The sequence below is a fragment of the Saimiri boliviensis genome, chromosome 10 (assembly GCF_048565385.1).
Source record: "Saimiri boliviensis isolate mSaiBol1 chromosome 10, mSaiBol1.pri, whole genome shotgun sequence".
Lineage (NCBI taxonomy): Eukaryota > Metazoa > Chordata > Mammalia > Primates > Cebidae > Saimiri > Saimiri boliviensis.
In genome coordinates this window covers 21,846,087-21,865,601 of record NC_133458.1, presented here as the reverse complement: position 1 = coordinate 21,865,601, position 19,515 = coordinate 21,846,087, and the positions used below count along the sequence as shown (strand labels likewise).

The 19,515-nt window shown below is 38.7% G+C and overlaps 1 protein-coding gene across 1 annotated transcript in view; it reads left to right on the top strand.

The window, feature by feature from the left end:
* The window catches only part of NUP205 (nucleoporin 205), a 93,996-nt gene that overhangs the window by 63,529 nt on the left and 10,952 nt on the right, over positions 1–19,515 (top strand). The window contains exons 31-38 of the mRNA XM_003920971.4: positions 1,148–1,296; positions 3,268–3,459; positions 4,363–4,484; positions 6,067–6,205; positions 9,225–9,351; positions 14,663–14,739; positions 17,690–17,818; positions 18,005–18,131. Coding sequence (XP_003921020.1) covers positions 1,148–1,296; positions 3,268–3,459; positions 4,363–4,484; positions 6,067–6,205; positions 9,225–9,351; positions 14,663–14,739; positions 17,690–17,818; positions 18,005–18,131 — 1,062 coding nt within the window. The remainder of the gene's footprint in view (positions 1–1,147; positions 1,297–3,267; positions 3,460–4,362; positions 4,485–6,066; positions 6,206–9,224; positions 9,352–14,662; positions 14,740–17,689; positions 17,819–18,004; positions 18,132–19,515) is intronic.

The following is a 19,515-nucleotide window of genomic DNA, read 5'->3' as shown; positions in this document are numbered from 1 at the left end:
TAAGAAAAGAGATGGGATTTCTCCACTCTCAGCACCTCCCACATTTTTCTTTGAGTGTGCTTATTTTTTTTTTTGACATTCCGTTTGGTTGAATTAGCCAAGTCACCACATAGCCACCAGGTGGGGCTCTACAAAAGGTTTTTTTTAATAAGAAGTCATCAAGATGCCAATTTAAAAACTGCTGCTATGTAGTAGTTGGAAAAATTGAGATTAATTTCAAATACAAGTTATTGCTTTATTTAATGTATTTGTGAAACTTTTTAAAGAATCTTACATAAGAGTATGTTTATGGGTCTATATAAAATGTACGATCGTACTGTTCGTAATCATTGTATATTTAAATTACCTTAAAAATGGGTGTACTTTTATTTTTAATAAATATTTCAATGAAAAAAGGAATAAAAATATCTGATGTTTTGGGGGGCATATTTTTGTCTACATTGTACCTGATCCTTTCTAGCTAAAAAAAAAAAAAAATTTTTTTTTTTTTTTTTTTTTTTTGGTGGCAGGGTCTCACTCTATAGCCCAAGCTGGAGTACAGTGGCTTGATCTCAGCTCACTGCAACCTCTGCCTCTTGGGTTCTACCGATTCTCCTGCCTCAGCCACCCCAGTAGCTGGGATTACAGGCATGCACCACCACGCCCCACTAATTTTTTGTATTTTTAGTAGAGACAGGGTTTTACCATGTTGGCTAGGCTGGTTTTGAACTCCTGACCTGAAGTGATCTGCCCGCCTTGGCCTCCCAAAGTGCTAGGATTACAGGTGTGAGCCCCACCGTGCCTGGCAATTTTCAGAGATCTCAACAAAAGATAAAAGATTGATTAGCAGGATAAGTACAGGATGTTGGTTGTCATGGAGTCTTGTAATTCATTTTGATCTCTTTAAGAATGGTTTATGCTTGTCCTGCTACAGTTGTTATCTTAGTGTTACAAACTATGCATGAAATAAGTGCACTGTGTTATTAGAGTTAACCTGCTTGGACCCACTGGTCAGTGGGCCTTTGTGTACAAGCATTAATGGAAGGTTTTTTTTGGTTGCATTTTTTTTTCTTCTCTCAGCTCACACCTACTGTATAAGGTATAGTCACTCAGTTATTAAACTAATTTTTACTGGATTTTTTTTTTTTTTCTGTTTTAATCCTTTTAGCCAAGAAAACCATGTGGGAAAGGCTGACTGCCCCTGAAGATGTATTTAGCAAATTACAGCGAGAAAACATAGCCATTATTGAAAGTTATGGCGCTGCCCTCATGGAAGTGGTCTGTCGAGATGCTTGTGATGGTCATGAGATTGGAAGGGTAAAGCAGCTCTCATTTAGTATTGAAATTGAATAAGTATTTTGACCTATTAAGATATAAATTGATTGATTGCTGAGTGTGGTGGCTCCTGCCTGTATTCTCAGCGCCTTGGAAGGCTGAGGTGGGTGGATTGCTTGAGTCTAGGAGTTTGAGACTAGCTTGGGCAACATGGTGAAACCCCATCTCTACAAAAAATGCAAAAAATTAGCCAGCCGTGGTGGCATGCACCTGTAGTCCCAATTTCTTGGGAGGTTGAGGTGGGAGAATTACTTGAGCCCAGGAGGCAGAGGTTGCTTGCAGTGAGCTGTGATTGAGCCACTGCACTCCAGCCTGGGCTACAGAGTGAGACCCTGCTGTAAAAAATATAATAAAATAAACTGATTAAATTTTTAATATGTATGGTACATATTAAGAAATTTTTAAATAATATAGTGTATTTTTTATTTGCCATAATTTGGGACTTCTCTTTTATTTATTCATATGTTTTGTTTAATTTTGTTAGAATCTTAATTCAGAATTGCCTTTTGGGATTATCTTCTTGCTGATTTTGAGGTTGGCTGGTAGAAACAGTCAAAATGCTGCTTAATAAAGATCTTTGGTTAAGAGAATGTGGAATAAATTGCCTTGTACTTAATATATATCTTTCTCTGCCTAAATGCTTTGTGGAGAATTTGCATTTATATTTCTTTTTTTTTTTTGAGACGGAGTTTCGCTCTTGTTACCCAGGCTGGAGTGCAATGGCGCGATCTCGGCTCACCGCAACCTCCGCCTCCTGGGTTCAGGCAATTCTCCTGCCTCAGCCTCCTGAGTAGCTGGGATTACAGGCACGTGCCACCATGCCCAGCTAATTTTTTGTATTTTTAGTAGAGACGGGGTTTCACCATGTTGACCAGGATGGTCTTGATCTCTTGACCTCGTGATCCACCCGCCTCGGCCTCCCAAAGTGCTGGGATTACAGGCTTGAGCCACCGCGCCCGGCCTGCATTTATATTTCTTTACTGTATTGTGGTACACTGGTAATAATGCAATGAGAAGATACCTTTTTTTTTTTTTGAGAAGATAACTTCTTAATGGAAAATTATGTAGCAATGTTATGTAGCAATTAAATTGGTGTTTTTGAAGACCATAGGAAATAGGATTTTTTAAAACAGGGTAAAATATCAACTGCCATAACCTTTTAGTTATGTTTTAAAAATTTAAAAGTAATTTATATGCATAGAAAAAATACTGGTAGGAAACAGACCAAAATGGATGAACTGTGATTATCAGATTGTATAGTTCTTTCTTTTCTTTTCTTTTCCTTTTTTTTTTTTTTTTTTGGAGATAGAGTCTCACTCTGTCGCCCAGGCTGGAGTGCAGTGGCACGCTCTCAGCTCATTACAACCTGCGCCTCCCAGGTTCAAGCAGTTCTCCTGCCTCAGCCTCCCAAGTAGCTGAGATTACAGGCACGTACCACCATGCCGGGTTAATTTTTTTAAATATATATTTTAGTGGAAATGCAGTTTCACCATGTTGGCCAGGTTGGTCTCAAACTCCTGTCCTCAAGTGATCTGCCTGCCTGTGCCTTCCAAAGTGTTGGGATTACAGGGGTGAGCCACTGCGCCCAGCCTAGTTTTTTGTTTTCTATATTTTCTGTAATGAGCATTATAAAACTTTACAATGAGAAAAAACTGCTGTTAAAAATTTTTTTTTCTAAGAAGCAATGTTAGAATCTACTAAAATATATATCTAATGCCATTATTTTAATGTGTTAGGTTTTGTTTTGGAAATAAATCTTCACCTGAGAGCTTTCCTTTATTGATAAATAGAGATTTAGAGCTATAGTTTTTAACTTCTTAAAAAAAAAAAGGAAATTTTATTGCAAGCAGCATTCTCTTAATGAAAAAAATTCTTCATATTTCCAGATAAAGCAGTGATTGTTGATTTTGGTAGCATCTGCATGTTTTGTACTTTAATTTATTCTTCGTTTAGATGCTGGCCCTGGCTCTACTTGATCGGATTGTCTCTGTGGATAAACAGCAGCAGTGGCTTTTGTATGTTTCTAACAGTGGCTACTTGAAGGTCCTTGTAGACAGCTTGGTAGAAGATGACCGTACTTTGCAGAGCTTACTCACACCACAGCCTCCCCTTTTAAAAGCACTTTATACTTATGAATCTAAAATGGTAAGGCTTCCTAGACATTTGATGTTAGATCAAGAAGTCATTTTCTCTTGGCTATCGAAGTATTAAAGAAAATTAAAGTGGCATACATTTTGAATATTTTTATACATTTTTAATATTTCTATAATTTTCTATCCTTTTTTAAAGGAGTTTTAAACTTAGGAATCTTCCTAGTGTGAAATAGATGGGTGAAACGATCCTCAAAGGGCTAGCTAGATAACGGGACTCCTGCTTCCCTCACTCACTCGGGTTGCTCATGATGGTAATATGACAGCCAGTGCTTCATGAGAACAGAACAAAATTGTCCTCTCACAATACGATTCAGACTATCGTAGTTGCCTATTGAAAATTTCCATGTAGATATGGTGTTTCTGTTCTAAACGCAGCATTTTCAATATAGTATATAATTCATTGTTTCTTTGCCTGCATATCTGTTTTAACTTCTATTTCCTCCTGCTTAAAAGGATCACAAATGTTACAATAATAGAAGCACTGAAGTCTTAGATTTTTCATTTACTTCTTTTTCCTCCTTCATTTATTTAATAGGTATTGATTAAATACCTGCAAAATGGCAGGCATGGCACTAGGTACTGGAGACATAGCTGTTAGCAAAACAGACAAAATTCCTTGCCTTCCATGGGTCCACATGGTAATAACAGAACCCACACTGTAAATGAGTACTTGAATCGTGCAAGCTACTGTCCTTGGGCACTTCAGATATGTTGTACCACTGAGTCCTCATGAAAATCCGAGGAAGAAAGTGGTGTAATGTAACCTGGTCACTAGCCCAGATTTCTATTCATTGAAAACTGAAGATGAGAAGTGTGCCGTGAGAGTGTTTTACTTTTCTGTGAGGCCCTTGGACATGATTTCAGCACTGATGATTTTTCTTGTGTAACTCCTCAGGCATTTCTCACAAGAGTGGCAAAGATACAGCAGGGTGCTTTAGAGCTGCTAAGATCAGGGGTGATTGTGAGACTAGCTCAATGCCAAGTCTATGACATGCGCCCAGAAACGGACCCGCAGAGGTAGGTGTCTATATAGATTAGTTTGGTTAAACTCCCACTAAAGGATTATTGAGAGGGAAAACAAATTCCAAACACAAATTTTGTCACTTAGCAATTCTTGTTTCATCTTGATGTGGGTTTTTTTGGTCATGCTGTGCCCTTGTCATTTACTAATAAATGAAAGTTGCTAATTAGGGAAAAAGTAGGTGGGGTGGGAGAGAATTTAGTAAATGTGTACTTTCCCAATGTTATTGTTTTGTTCGTTAGAAATACTTGTTTTCAGTTATACTGTTTTTTAAAGAGTTGTAGTAAAATTATATAATTTGCTATGGATTTCCTGTTGTAGGATTTCAGATTTTATGTATATATTTTTCTTATTTCAATATTTTGCTTACTGCTTGCTAATTCAAAAGCTTCAAATGGAATTGTTTTCAAGTTTTGAGCTTTTCAGCTGATTTCTTAGTTCAATTCGAATGTGGAAAATTCGATTTGATTTTTTCTTTTTTGTTTACATGACTGCAGCATTGTTATGCAGACAGCATAGCATACCTTCCTAGAAGTAAATGATACTTAGTTTGAATTCAGTAATTGTTTTAAAGGGATCTATTTCAAACTTGAATGTTAGAATTTTTTAGGCTCGTTTTACCTCCAAGGGAAAAACATTTATTTTAGTATTGCTGTCTAAAGTTTCAAACCTGAGAGTTATTACTTTCACCTTAGGTAAAGTGAGTTGTTAAATATCTTTAGTTCATGGCATGTTATTATCGCTTGTCTGTACAAAGCCTCTCTTTTTATTTTCATATTCTGCTTTCATTCCCTCTCAATAGGCAGCCATTTTTTTGGTCTAAAAATTTAAATATAAACATTTACAATAAATATTAGTTTATTAATACAGTGCTCTGACACCTACTCTTAAAGGTTAAGTGATTTTACAGCCTCATTTTAACTTTATTTTTATACAGATTGAGCTTCTCTAATCTGAAAATCTGAAATCTGCAATGCTCCTAAATCCCGAACTTTCTGAGTGCCAATATGGTGCTCAAAGGAAGTGGTCATTGGAGCAATTTGGATTTTGGATTTTCGCATTAGGGATGCTCAACCAATAAGTATGTATAATGCAAATATTTCAAAATCCAAAAAAGTCTGCAACACCGCTGGTATCAAGCATTTTGGATAAGCGGGGTACTCCCCCTATACAATGGATGGTAATAGTGCATTTTTGGCTTGGATAGAGGAGAGGGAATTTTAGGGAAAGTAACTTTTTAAATCTGTTTCTTAGAGCCTGTATGACCCAAGGGAGCATTTAGAGAAGAATAAAAATGTTTGGGAAGTTTCAAGCATTGTCTTGTCAAATTACATAGGTTTTCCTTGATAAGATTTTTCAGAATTCAAATAACTGTTTTTACTAACTAAGCTATGAATTTAGGAAGACAGATCTGTTTTTGGCCTGCGGATGTATATATGGGATGCAGAGTGCTCACTAGTAGCTTTACATTTTAATCAGCTGGCAGTGATTTATTTGCCATGTCAATGTTAAGGAGTTGCCTAAAGTATACCTTAATTCTTGGAATGTTTTCTCCTCGTTTGGGTGAAATGAATCAAGCATGTTTGGCATGAGAGACCCTCCAATGTTCATCCCTACCCCAGTGGATCGCTACCGCCAGATTCTCCTCCCAGCTCTCCAGCTGTGCCAGGTCATCCTTACGTCTAGTATGGCCCAGCACTTGCAGGCAGCAGGGCAGGTAAGATAAACCCTTTGTTTAGATATTGTCTAGAGCAAAATCCTCATTTTACAAGCACAGAAACCTTACACATAGAGAGCTTAAGTGAATTTGCGTTAGTCCTAATGTTTATGGCAGAGCTGGGTAGAAAAAACAGGCCCCTGTACTTTGTTCTTAACTTCATTGACCCGTTTTTGTACTTTTGTTTAAATGGAACATTGTAGCTAATTAATAGAATCATAAGACAGAAAACAAGAGATTGAAATTTGTTCTCCTATAAAAGAAAGCAGTTACTGTGATAGGAATAAGCTGGTTTCTAAAACGTAATTTAACCAGATATTTATTGAAAGGGGGCTATGCTAGGCCTTGCAGAGAACACAAAAGACAGCTGGTAATGCCACATTTATATATGTTAGAGAATGAAATAATTTAAATGAGTAATTTTGCTATCAAAAATTTTTTAAACAGCAGAAATTAATTTTATTTTGGTTGCTTTTCAGTGAAACACTCCAATATTCCAACAGACACATTTTTCCAGATTAATGATACTATATGTAATTTAGCCTTTTACTGATTAATTAGGCTTATCATTATGAATCTACAACCTTTTATTGTATTGCTGCATTATATTTTGGAACTGTGTCCTAAAACACTTTGATTTTTGGTCATTGTTTCTGCTTTCTCTACCATTAGGCCTTAGGCCGTCTCACCAGGTAGATATTACACTTTATTTTATACTGTAGCTATCTGGCTTGATGTTTTACTTCGATTTTGTTTTTGTTTTTTGAGACGGAGTTTTGCTCTTGTTGCTCAGACTGGAGTGCAGTGGCACAATCTCAGCTCACCACAACCTCCGCCTCCTGGGTGCAAGCGATTCTGCTGCCTCAGCCTCCTGAGTAACTGGAATTACAAGCGCATCACCATGCCTGGCTAATTTTGTATTTTTAGTAGAGACGGGGTTTCATCATTTTGGTCAGGCTGGTCTCGAACTCCCAACCTCAGGTGGTCCGCCCACTTCAGCTTCCCAAAGTGCTGGGATTACAGGTGTGAGCCACTGCGCCTGGTCTACCTCTTTTAGGGCTGTGTGGTCTTCAAGTTAGTACTTTAAAACTTAGAGACTTTGCCTGTCTTCTCCTAGATTGAGATTAAGATTTTTTAGTAGAAATGGGACATTATGATACAAGACATGGTTCCTAACGCCAGTCTTGTATTGACTGAAGCAGAATCACCTGAGGAGCCTCTTAGAAAAGCACAGATGAGGCCGGGCATGGTGGCTCAAGCTTGTAATCCCAGCACTTTGGGAGGCCGAGGTGGGCGGATCATGAGGTCAAGAGATCGAGACCATCCTGGTCAACATGGTGAAACCCCGTCTCTACTAAAAATACAAAACTTTAGCTGGGCATGGTGGCGCGTGCCTATAATCCCAGCTTCTCAGGAGGCTGAGGCAGGAGAATTACCTGAACCCAGGAGGCGGAGTTTGCGGTGAGCCGAGATCGCGCCATCACTCCAGCCTGGGTAACAAGAGCGAAACTCCATCTCAAAAGAAAAAAAAAAAAAGAAAAGCACAGATGACTGAGTTCTGTGACCACCCATTTTAAGCTTAGGCTGGGAATCTGTATTAAAAAATAAAAATGATCACAATTCTGAGTGATTCACATCCTTAGCTTGTTTTGGCATATAGTCTTTAAAATGTTTGTAAGGTAGTTGAGATATTCCTAAGTCAAAATACTGAGAGAGGTCTCCATGAATGTACACTGTAAAATGCCATGGCGAAAGGGTAGAGTTTGGAGGTCAGGATTTAGATCTCCTTTTTTTTAAAACACATCAAGAAGAGAGTTATGGCCAGGTGCGATGGCTCATGCCTGTAATCCCAGCACTTTGGGAAGCCAGAGTGGGAAGATCCCTTTATCCCAGGAGTTTGAGCCCAGCCTGGGCAACATAGTGAGATGATATCTCTCTTTTTTATGAGACAGAGTCTCACTTTGTCACCCAGGCTGTAGTGCAGTGGCACATTCCAGCTCACTGCAACCTCCACCTCACCGGTTCAGGCGATTTTCATGACTCAGCCTCTTGAGTAGCTGGAATTAGAGATGTGCACTACCACACCTGGCTAATTTTTGTATTTTTTTTTTTTTTTTGAGACGGAGTTTCGCTCTTGTTACCCAGGCTGGAGTGCAATGGCGCAATCTCGGCTCACCACAGCCTCCGCCTCCTGGGTTCAGGCAATTCTCCTGCCTCAGTCTCCTGAGTAGCTAGGATTACAGGCACGCGCCACCATGCCCAGCTAATTTTTTGTATTTTTAGTAGAGACGGGGTTTCACCATGTTGACCAGGATGGTCTCGATCTCTTGACCTTGTGATCTACCCGCCTCGGCCTCCCAAAGTGCTGGGATTACAAGCTTGAGCCACCACGCTCGACCTAATTTTTGTATTTTTAATAGAGATGGCATTTCACCATGTTGGCCAGGCTGGTCTCAAACTCCTGATCTCAAGTGATCCGCCGACCCGGGCCTTCCAGAGTGCTGGGATTACAGGCGTGAGCCACCGCGCCTGGCCCCCATCTCTAATATATAATAATACAAATTAAAATTTCTTAAAAAAGGAGAATTAGACAAAAGCTTTTATGTGATTTTCCCCATGTCATGATACACTTTCATAGAGCAACTTCTTGAATTCAGTCGTCATTTTTATACTAACTCATTTTAATTTCTTAATTTGGCCAAACAATAAAAGAAAGAAAATCGAGGTCAAATAATAGTTTTCATACAGTAGTTCTAAGTTATATTATATTCTTCTACAGTAGTCTCCAAATGTGCTAACTTATAAACTTTAAAATAATCCCTTAGTCTTGTGAATTTTTAGTTAAATGTTTACTTCCTGAAGAAATAAATATGTAAGTGCAGAAAACAATTGCTTATCTGTTATTCATCCTCATTAATTGAATTACTTGCTTCAGTGTTATTTATAAGATGAACTATACATTTATAACATAATTTTCTACCTCTGTTTTTCCTATTTGTCTTCCTTTTCAATGGCTTAGGTATTGCAGTTTCTTATTTCACATTCTGATACCATACAAGCAATTCTGCGTTGTCAGGATGTTAGTGCTGGGTCTTTGCAGGAATTGGCTCTACTGACAGGAATTATAAGTAAAGCAGCACTTCCTGGTGAGTTGATTATGTTGAAAGGACTTTTAATAATTCTTTACAGACAGACATAAATTAATAGAATGAGGTTTTTTTGTTACTTTGCAGCTATATATGACTTATTTGAAATTGGTATTGCTAACAGAGCCTTTATTTAAGTAGTAAGTTTATATTTATAAAAATGATACGTGCTTGGCTGGGTGTGGTGGCTCATTCCTGTGATCTCATCACTTTGGAAGGCTGAGGCAGGAGGATTGCTTGAGATCAAGGGTTCAAGACCAACTTGGCAACATGAAGAGATCCTGTCTCTACAAAAAAATAAAAAAAATTTAGCTGGGTGTTGCGGGGTTCACCTGTGGTCCTGGCTACTTGGGAGGCTGAGGTAAGAGGATTACTTGAGCTGGGAAGGTCAAATCTGCAGTGAGCCAAGATCATGCCACTGTACTCCAGTCTGGGCAACAGAGCAAGACTTTGTCTCTATTTTTTTTAAAGATACATGCTCATTATAGAAATATTCAAAAAATTAACTAACACTCAAAACCTTACCACCTAGAAATTACCAAATGTTGAGATTTGATAAACAATTTTTCAAACATTGCTCTATGTGTATGTACATTTGAGAGAGAGAGGGAGATAGAGAAAGGAACAGAGACTTACAGAGGCAGTTAATGAGAATAGGATGACCTTTTACATGCTGTCTTAAAAAACAAATATTTAATTTTACATGAATTTAACAGACAAAAATCTAATTGAAGAGAAACGGAAAGAACTGCCAAATTCCAGACAAATGTTTTCTTTACTACTAGTGTACATCACCTTTTAAAAGATCACTGTGAGCAAGGAAAAACCATTATGAAACATTATTAAGATATTTTGGTTACTCCCCCTTCTTAAAATTTCTTTACTATGTGTAAAGTAATTTACTATGTGTAAATTTTAGAATCAGTTAACTTCCTGATGGGAAAGATGAATTGGTGAGTTCTTTTACACTTCTTCTGCCACCCTCAGATGATGTTTGCTTATATCATTTTAACCTTGTCAGGTTTGGTAATATTTACATCTATTATACAACCGTAATATCCTCAGCTACTTAGTTTTAGTTGTACATTTACATGAATTCACGGCAGAACACCAGTTATGTTCCCCACCATGGTGTCACCATTCACGAATTCTTTCTTTTGATTTACGTCTTGGTATTTTTAATTTGTATTGAGGTTCCTTCCCTCAATAAAAAGCATGCTGTCTCATGTTTCCAAAATTCTCTAATGTTTACGAAGGTCTAAAGATTGCCTTTGTTCTTGAATGAGAGTACGGCTGATTATGATTTTCTTTTGCTTAGAATGTGTAATATAAATGATAGTAGCTGGCATTTATTAAGCATTTATGTGCCAGGTACTGTTTTAAATACTTGACATGTTAATTGATTGGAAGACACAGCAGTCTTATGAGGTAGAACTGTCATTATCCACGTTTTACAGATGAGGAGGCCGAGGCACAGAGACGTTAAAATTTTCCAAAGTCACGCAGATAACACTGGGTAGTATAGAGTTTCCCAGGCAGGATGGCTTCTGAACCTACATACGTAACTACTAGGCTACACTACCTCCATTTTTATGTTGCTTTGGAGAAGTCTGAGGCAACCTCTGAATCCACCCTATAATCCCCAATATATATATATTTTTTGTTTGGGCTGTCTCGGTGGCTGAGCCCTCTTGGTTGAGGGAAGCTGAGAGTTGGCCAGGACTGAGTGTAGTCGGTGCTGAATTACTTGGAGCTTGTGCTTCTTCCAGGGAGATCCCAGAGTCCATTTCACCCAGCCTGTGGAATTCATTCCAGTGTCCTGAGATGATACCAAGTCAGGCCACCCTTCCTGCTTCTACTAAGGTCCTGTAGTGTTGTGGGGTGGAATGTCTAATGTTTGGGTTTTTTAAAAATTTTTTTTCCAGGACTTAACTAATTACTCTCAATGTACTTCTGTAAATTGCAGGATCTTCATGAGATTTTTTTTCTCATCAACACCTATAGCTCCTGCACATTCTTTTTAATTGACTCCCTAGTGTTCCATTTGTGAGATAGTTAACCAGATCCTTGTTTTATTTGTTTGTTTTTATTTTTATTGAGACAGGGTCTCATGCTTGCACCCAGGCTGGAGTACAAAGCTGCAATCATGGTTCACTGCAGCCTCGTCCTACCTGGGTCGAGTGATCCTCCCACCTCAGCCTCTTGATTAAGCAGGACTATAGGCACATGCTGTCACACCAAGCTAATTTTTGTTTTTTGTAGAGACACAGTCTTGCTATGTTGCCCAGGTGTTCTTGGAACTCCTGGCCTCAAGCGTTCCTCCCACCTCAGTTTCCCAAAGTGTTGGAATTACAGGCATGAGCCACCACACCTGGTCTATTTGTTTTAGAGACTGACTCTTACTCCGTCACCCAGGCTGGAGTGCAGTGGCACAATCGTAGCTGAAACTCCTGAGCTCAAATGATCCTCCTGCCTCAGCCTCCCAAATAGCTGAGAATACAGCATGTGCCACCACGCCCAACTAGTCCTTTGTTTTGTAATCAGATTCTATGACATCTTGACTGTTTCCAAGCTTCTTAAAATTTTAAACAGTGTGGCATTTAATAACTTTGTGAATCTGTGTGTGTGTACTTATCTATTTATCTCTAGCTATGTATGTACATATGTATTCATATATTTTTTTGTACATTTGTTTTTGATTACTTTTTAAATTTTTTGTTGTTCAGACAAGGTCTCGTTTTGTTACCCAGGCTGGTCTCAATCTCCTGGCCTCAAGCAATCCTCCTACCTGAGCTTTCCAAAGTGTTGGGATTACAGGCGTGAGCCACTGCATTTGGCCCCATTTTTGTTCATTTGAACTGATAGACTTGATAAATTCCTGGTAGTACTTGATCAGAAATATAAGTGCTTTAAATATTTGTTAAAAATAATGCCAAATACCCTCCCAATTTTTTAAAAACACTTTTAAAAAAGTTACACTCCTGTCAACCCTGTTGTGCACAGCACAGCCTCTGTCTTATCCTGTAATTTACTATGCACATTTGTCTTAAATGCTCCCATTAGATTGCAGTTCTGTTTGTAACTTCGTATCTCCCATGCTGCCTAGCCCACCACCATGTATGTTGTATCTCCACAAATCTTATTAGCAGGTCAGTTTAGTTTCTGTGACTCACAGATACATACATACATACGTGTGTGTGTATATGTATTTTATTTCTTCAAGTAAAGATGAGGTCTTGTTATCTTGAGACCATGCTGGTCTCAAACTCCTGGAATCAAGCAGTCCTCCCACCTTACCCTCCCAGTACTGGGAATATAGATGTGAGCCACCATGCCCAGCCGGCTCACAGATACTCTGAAAAGTATTTTGGAGTCAAGAGTGATATACATAGAGTAGTTAGATGGCATTTAACAGAAAGCTCTTATAGAACCTGAGAATTGGAGGTCCTTTTAAATTGCGGTAGCAGTTGACACGTAGGGGAAAGTGAACTTTGGAACAACAATACTTGGTGCAGAGTTCGGCAAGTTTGAGGACAATGAGGAGCAAGTCTTAGCTTCATGATAGTGTACAAAATCCAGGTGTCAAGGAGTTCAGCTGGGCAAGGAGGTTATAAGAATTACAAATACAAGCAGCAACTGAAGAAAAACTTTCAAAAAATTGATACTAACCAAGTTTTTGCTTGGTTTTCTTTTGTTTTGTTTTGAAGTACAAGAAAGACTTGAGCCTATTTTCAAATAGGAAAACTCTTCTGTGGCAGGGTAGATTTTAGTATGGTAGAAGAGAAAGCGATTCTAGGAGCAGACTCTCAGAGGAATTGAAGGTAAGATGGCATAGGCTCTGGTGAAGCCATGAGGCACAGGCGAGGTATAATGAGCCCACATGCACCATATCGTAGGGTTTTCTGTCAGTTTGTATTGAGGGCTGAGCTAAACTAAAAAGAGGATGGCTTGTCATTTTGAGGCGAGAAGGATCAGGTTCTTGGTTTTATGTGCTATGGAATCTACTTGGAAGTGAGTACAAAACGAATTAAAGGAATCTGAAAACATATACAAAGTTAGAGTGGCTAGGATAGCTTTAGATGGGTGTTCCTTAGCATGACTAGTGAAGGAACAAGGAAACAAACTGATGGGGAGAATGACGTGTTAGGGTCACTTGCAGGCTCATTAGAAATTGAGAGAGATGGGCTGAGCGCAGTGGCTCACGCCTGTAATGCCAGTGCTTTTGGGAGGCCTAGGAGGGTGGATCACAAGGTCAGGAGTTCAAGACCAGCCTGGCCACCATAGTGAAACCCCATCTCTACTAAAAATACAAAAATTAGCCAGGCATGGTGGCACACGCCTGTAATCCCAGCTACTCGGGAGGCTGAGGCAGGAGAATCGCTTGAGCCCAGGAGATGGAGGTTGCACTTCTTTTTTTTTTTTTTTTTTTTTTTTTTTTGAGACGGAGTTTCGCTCTTGTCACCCAGGCTGGAGTGCAATGGTGCGATCTCGGCTCACCGCAACCTCCGCCTCCTGGGTTCAGGCAATTCTCCTGCCTCAGCCTCCTGAGTAGCTGGGATTACAGGCACACGCCACCATGCCCAGCTAATTTTTTGTATTTTTAGTAGAGACGGGGTTTCACCATGTTGACCAGGGTGGTCTCGATCTCTCGACCTCGTGATCCACCCGCCTCGGCCTCCCAAAGTGCTAGGATTACAGGCTTGAGCCACCGCGCCCGGCGAGGTTGCACTTCTGTCTGGGCAACAGAGCGGGACTCTGTCTCAAAAAAAGGAAGGAAGAAAGAAAAATCAGGAGAGGTTATGGCACTATTAGAGGTGAGTCATTTCAGTTTAGGAATTTCGTAATGGGTCCAAACTGAGAAGTTGAATAGAAATGTTTTTGTTTTCTTTGTAAATTGTACTTCGCCTAGGGGAAAAGAAAAATCAAATGATATATATTTAGAGGTGTTAAAAAGAAATGCATTTTATTTTTAGTTTTTTATATTCTAAAAACTCCTTCATGGGAAAGTAATTTAGAAAATTACTTTTATTGGTATAAAAAAATGAGATTTTTCTGGAAAACTAAAAATGCCTTTTAAAATCACTTCACTCTGCATTTTAGATTGCATATGAATGCACATATGCTGGTGCTGTTATTAATATATAAAAGGCACTTACAGTCTTTGTAAAATCATAGTTCTCAACACTTCTGTGGCAAGAATATGTGTTCATGTACATGAAGAATATAAAATACTAGAACCTTTCTTCCTAGTTTTTAATGTTTTTGTTTATTATAATACTATATTTTAAAGCATTCTACATTTATTTTATAGGGATATTAAGTGAACTTGATGTTGATGTAAATGAAGGGTCTCTAATGGAGCTACAGGGACATATTGGAAGATTCCAGGTAACTGATTCTTATTTCTTTAAATAGGAGTTATAAGACATGTGACAAAATATAACATCCTCCCCATTGTCTTCCCTAGATTTGAGAAACCCCCTTCAACTGTTTTGGTTGATTCTTTGGTATTTCTAAATAATATGCTTATATTGCTGCTTCTTGATTTTCTAATTTTAGTAATCATGTATTGACTTTCCATTGTTGGGTGATGGGCAGAGATGAGAATTTAGATGTTTTTACTCCTTTTCTTCCATCATACAATGTATACATTTCCTATAACACCCCCTGAAACTCAATGTAATGATATCATAATTTTGGTTACATTTTTATTTAGTGTTACATTATTATGACTGTGTAAATGTCATTTGTGAATAAGCCAGGAGCAAACTGTTTTCCCTACAGTTTTCTTTTTTTATTTGCTCGTTTTTTTTTTTGTTTGTTTGTTTTTTGTTTTTTGAGACAGAGTTTCGCTCTTGTTACCCAGGCTGAAGTGCAATGGTGCGATCTTGGCTCACCGCAGCCTCAGTCTCCTGGTTTCAAGCAATTCTGCTGCCTCGGCCTCCCAAGTAGCTGGGACTACAGGTGTGCGCCACCATGCCCAGCTAATTTTTGTATTTTTAGTAGAGGCGGGGTTTCACCGTGTTGACCAGGATGGTCTCGATCTCTTGACCTTGTGATCCACCCGCCTCGGCCTCCCAAAGTGCTGGGATTACAGGCTTGAGCCACCGCACCCGGCTATTTGTTCGGTTTTTATGTACTTATTACTAATTTATCCCCAAACTCTTCACAAATTCCGTAATCTGCTCTCATTATGTTCTAACGTATTAGTTTGTCAATTGGATATTTTATCAGTCTTGCTGGGAGCCTCTTGGCGTGCTTTGATCTGAGCATCTTTACTTTTTGTTTTTTTTTGAGACAGCGTCTTGCTTTCTCACCAGACTGGAGTGCAGTGGCATGATCTGGGCTCACTGCAACCTCTGCCTCCCACGTTCAAGCAATTTTCCTGCCTTAGCCTCCCGAGGAGCTGCGACTACAGGCACACACCACCATGCCCAGCTACTTTTTGCATTTTTGGTAGAGACAGGTTTTCACCCTTTTGGCCAGGATGGTCTCGATTTCCTGGCCTCGTAATCTGCCTACCTTGGCCTCCCAAAGTGCTGGTATTACAGGCATGAGCCATTGCAGCCGGCCACATGTTTACTTTTTATTGGCTGCAGAGGATGTACTAGCATTTATATCCCATTGTTTTTGACACAACAATTTTCTTAACTAGTCCTTTTTTCATGAATGATTTTTCAAGATTTCAAAAGAAAAATGCTACTGTTAGCATTTTTGTGTACATATTTTACTCTAGATTGAGGAACACATGATATGACTGGGGCCGAGGGTATACACATAGTACACACATGTTGACATCATAATTGTCAAACAGCTCTCTGGAAAAGATTATACTCTCACCAACAAAACTCAGATACTTTGGGTTTTTTAAGTCATCTTTCACTGGAATGGAGGAAGACACATTTCTGATGGATCCTTCATAAGGTGATCTTTGGAAATGATTGAGTGCATCTATATTATCTGTTAAGAAGTGGCAAACACACATTTATAAATGTTAAAAATAGATACAACTATTTTGGCAAAATAAGTTTATATTATAGTCTCATCAATATGTTTTGCCTTATCCAGACTTACTGAGGCCGGGTGGGATAGCTCACCCCTGTAATCCCAGCATTTTGGGAGGCCGAGGTGGGTGGATTGCTTGTGGCCAGGAGTTTGAGACCAGCCTGGGCAACATGACCAAACATCGTCTCTACTAAAAATACAAAAATTAGCCAGGCGTGGTGGTGCGTGCCTGTAGTCCCAGGTATTTAGCGGGGCTGAGGCATGAGAATTGCTTGAACCCAGAAGGCAGAGAGGTTGCAGTGAGCTGAGATCATACCATTGCACTTAGCCTGAGCACCAGAGTGAGAGACTGTCTCAAAAATAAATAAATAATAAGACATTTTTATATTATATATGTGTATCTCTCTCTATATATATCTAAATCTGTATGTAGTATTACCGACTTTTAAAATACATGTTTCATTTAAAATACATATTTTATATGCAGATCATTGTGCTAAGCACTTTAAATATAATACCAGGTCTCAGGGAATCCTGACACCATATAAGATAGGAATTGTTATTATCACTTTAGAAATGTGAACATATAGGCTTGAGAAATTAAGTAACTTATTCCGGGTCACTGAGCAAAAAGTTGTACCTGTTAATGAAACCCATTTCAAAGCCATTAGCTAACCTCTAGATGTGCTTCCAATATTGAAAAAGCTAATTTCTAGATACGTTCCCAATATTGAAAAGCATGTCCTTTCTCTTTGAGAACCTTGGGAAATACTGTATTCTCAGGTGAGAAGAATTAACAGTTGAAGCTGGGGACGTTTGCATTTATCTTCCAAGGCGGTCTGTGTGTTTGTAACCCCTTTACAAAGTCCCTGGGATAACCACAGGAGTAACAGCTTTTAAATTTGTGCCTTGGTAGACAAAATTATCACAGACATGTGTGTTATAAACCATCTTGTAATTGCCCTCTCATTTTGCTTCTCTTTGTTTATAAACTTGTGTTTCATTTAATGAATATCTTCCAAAGAATTAATACATACTTTGATATGATGCAGGAGGTTATTTGGCAAACAGATAGTATTGGGATTTACTGCTAAAAAAAAAAAAAAAAAGGTACTTTTTAAATCTGTTAGCTACCAATCAAATACCTTTGCAAAAAGTTGAGTTTTAATAATGCTTCTTTTAGTTGGCTCAGTTTTAAGTAAGATATTAAATGCTTTAAAGAATGATTCCATTCTCCACAGAGTTTTTCTTTTTTCTATCCCTCAAGAAAGAGGGGTTACGAATTTTAAACACGTTTAACTAGATATCAACAAGATATCTTTCTCTTTCTTAGCGCCAGTGCTTAGGACTACTAAGTCGCTTCGGTGGCTCTGACAGACTGCGTCAGTTTAAATTTCAAGATGATAATGTGGAGGGAGATAAAGTAAGCAAGAAAGATGAGATCGAACTGGCTATGCAGCAGGTAAGAGGGGCAAGAATCGTGTGATTTTTATAAGGTTTTTATGTTTTTGGAAAATATTGATAAAAATAACATGTGAGTAATTTTACAAATTGATTTATAACCTTGTTCTCCTTCGAATCTCGATTTTCATGTTATTAGAGCATTTTGGGGGCTAATATTTTTGTTACTGCTGTTTTTTGATTATAGATTTGTGCCAACGTAATGGAATATTGCCAGTCGCTCATGTTACAGAGTTCCCCTACCTTCCAGCATGCTGTGTGTCTCTTCACTCCTAGCCTTTCAGAAACAGTTAATAGAGATGGACCGAGGCAAGGTGAGATTAGTTCTTTCATTCTGTATTGAAGGAACTAAGTTGCTATGGTTATAACATAGCTCTCCAGCTTGGCCCCAGCAAGATGCAGTATTTTCTTTAAGTGTCATTAATGGGAAACATTTTAAACAAGTTTTTAAAGTTGAGTGGGAGGTATTATTATTAGACCTATGTATAAGACTCGAGACCTGGAGGGAACAGAGAAATTCAAGATTTACTGAGAGTAAATCTAGAGGAGGAGCCATGTGGGGAGCAGATAGCTTTGAATAGCACTTGGGGTCTCAAAGGATCTAAACTGGGGAGTAAGGTGGCTGGGAGAAAAAGATTAAAATAAAACAGACAGTTTTGTATGTTAAATCATGTTAAGCTGAATTCAGTGTCTAAACTAGGTTTTTTTATTATAGCTCCAAATTTCTATAACATAACAAAATACAATTTAGATACTAATTAGGCCGACTTACCCTATGATTCTCTGATGACTAAGTAGGGAAATGTTTGAATATGGGGCAGGATAATGGGTATAGATGTTAGCCTATGGAACACTCAGAAGACAAAGCCCATTAGTACCTTGGTTGGGATGATGGAATTGACTGTTGGTGATTTCAAGAAGTCTTTGAGATCTGTAAGAAAAATGTTGTCAAATTTTCATCTTCTTCAAGATCTAATTTTCTTTGAAAATTACCTAATAACAAAAAAATGTGTTTAGTAGAATAGTAGTATAAAATGACATTATGAAAAATATGGTGGCCAGGCAGGGTGGCTCATGCCTGTAATCCTAGCACTTTGGGAGGCCAAGGCAGGCGGATTACCTGAGGTCAGGAGTTCAAGACCAGCCTGGCCAACATGGTGAAACCCCCTCTCTACTAAAGATACAAAAAATTAGCTAGGTGTAGTGGTGCACGCCTGTAATCCCAGGTACTCTGGAGGCTGAAGCAGGAGAAATTTGCTTGAACCCTGGAGGTGGAGGTTGTGCTGAGCTGAGATCATGCCATTGCACTCCAGCCTGGCTACAGAGCGAGACTTCGTCTCAAAAAAAAAAGAAAAAAAAAAAAAAAGATTATAGTTTAACCCAAAGGATTATAAATCATTCTGCAGTAAAGACACATGCACACAATGTTAATTGCAGCACTGTTTACAATAGCAAAGACTTGGAACCAACCCAAATGCTCATCAGTGGTAGACTGGTGGCACATATACACCGTGGAACTATGCAGCCATAAAAAAGAATGAGTTCATGTCCTTTGCAGGGACATGGATGTATCTGGAAGCATTTTCAGGAAACTAACCCAAGAACAGAAAATCAAATACTGCATGTTCTCACTCATAAGTGGATGTTGAGCAATGAGAACACATGGACACAAGGAGGGGAACGTCACACACCGGAGCC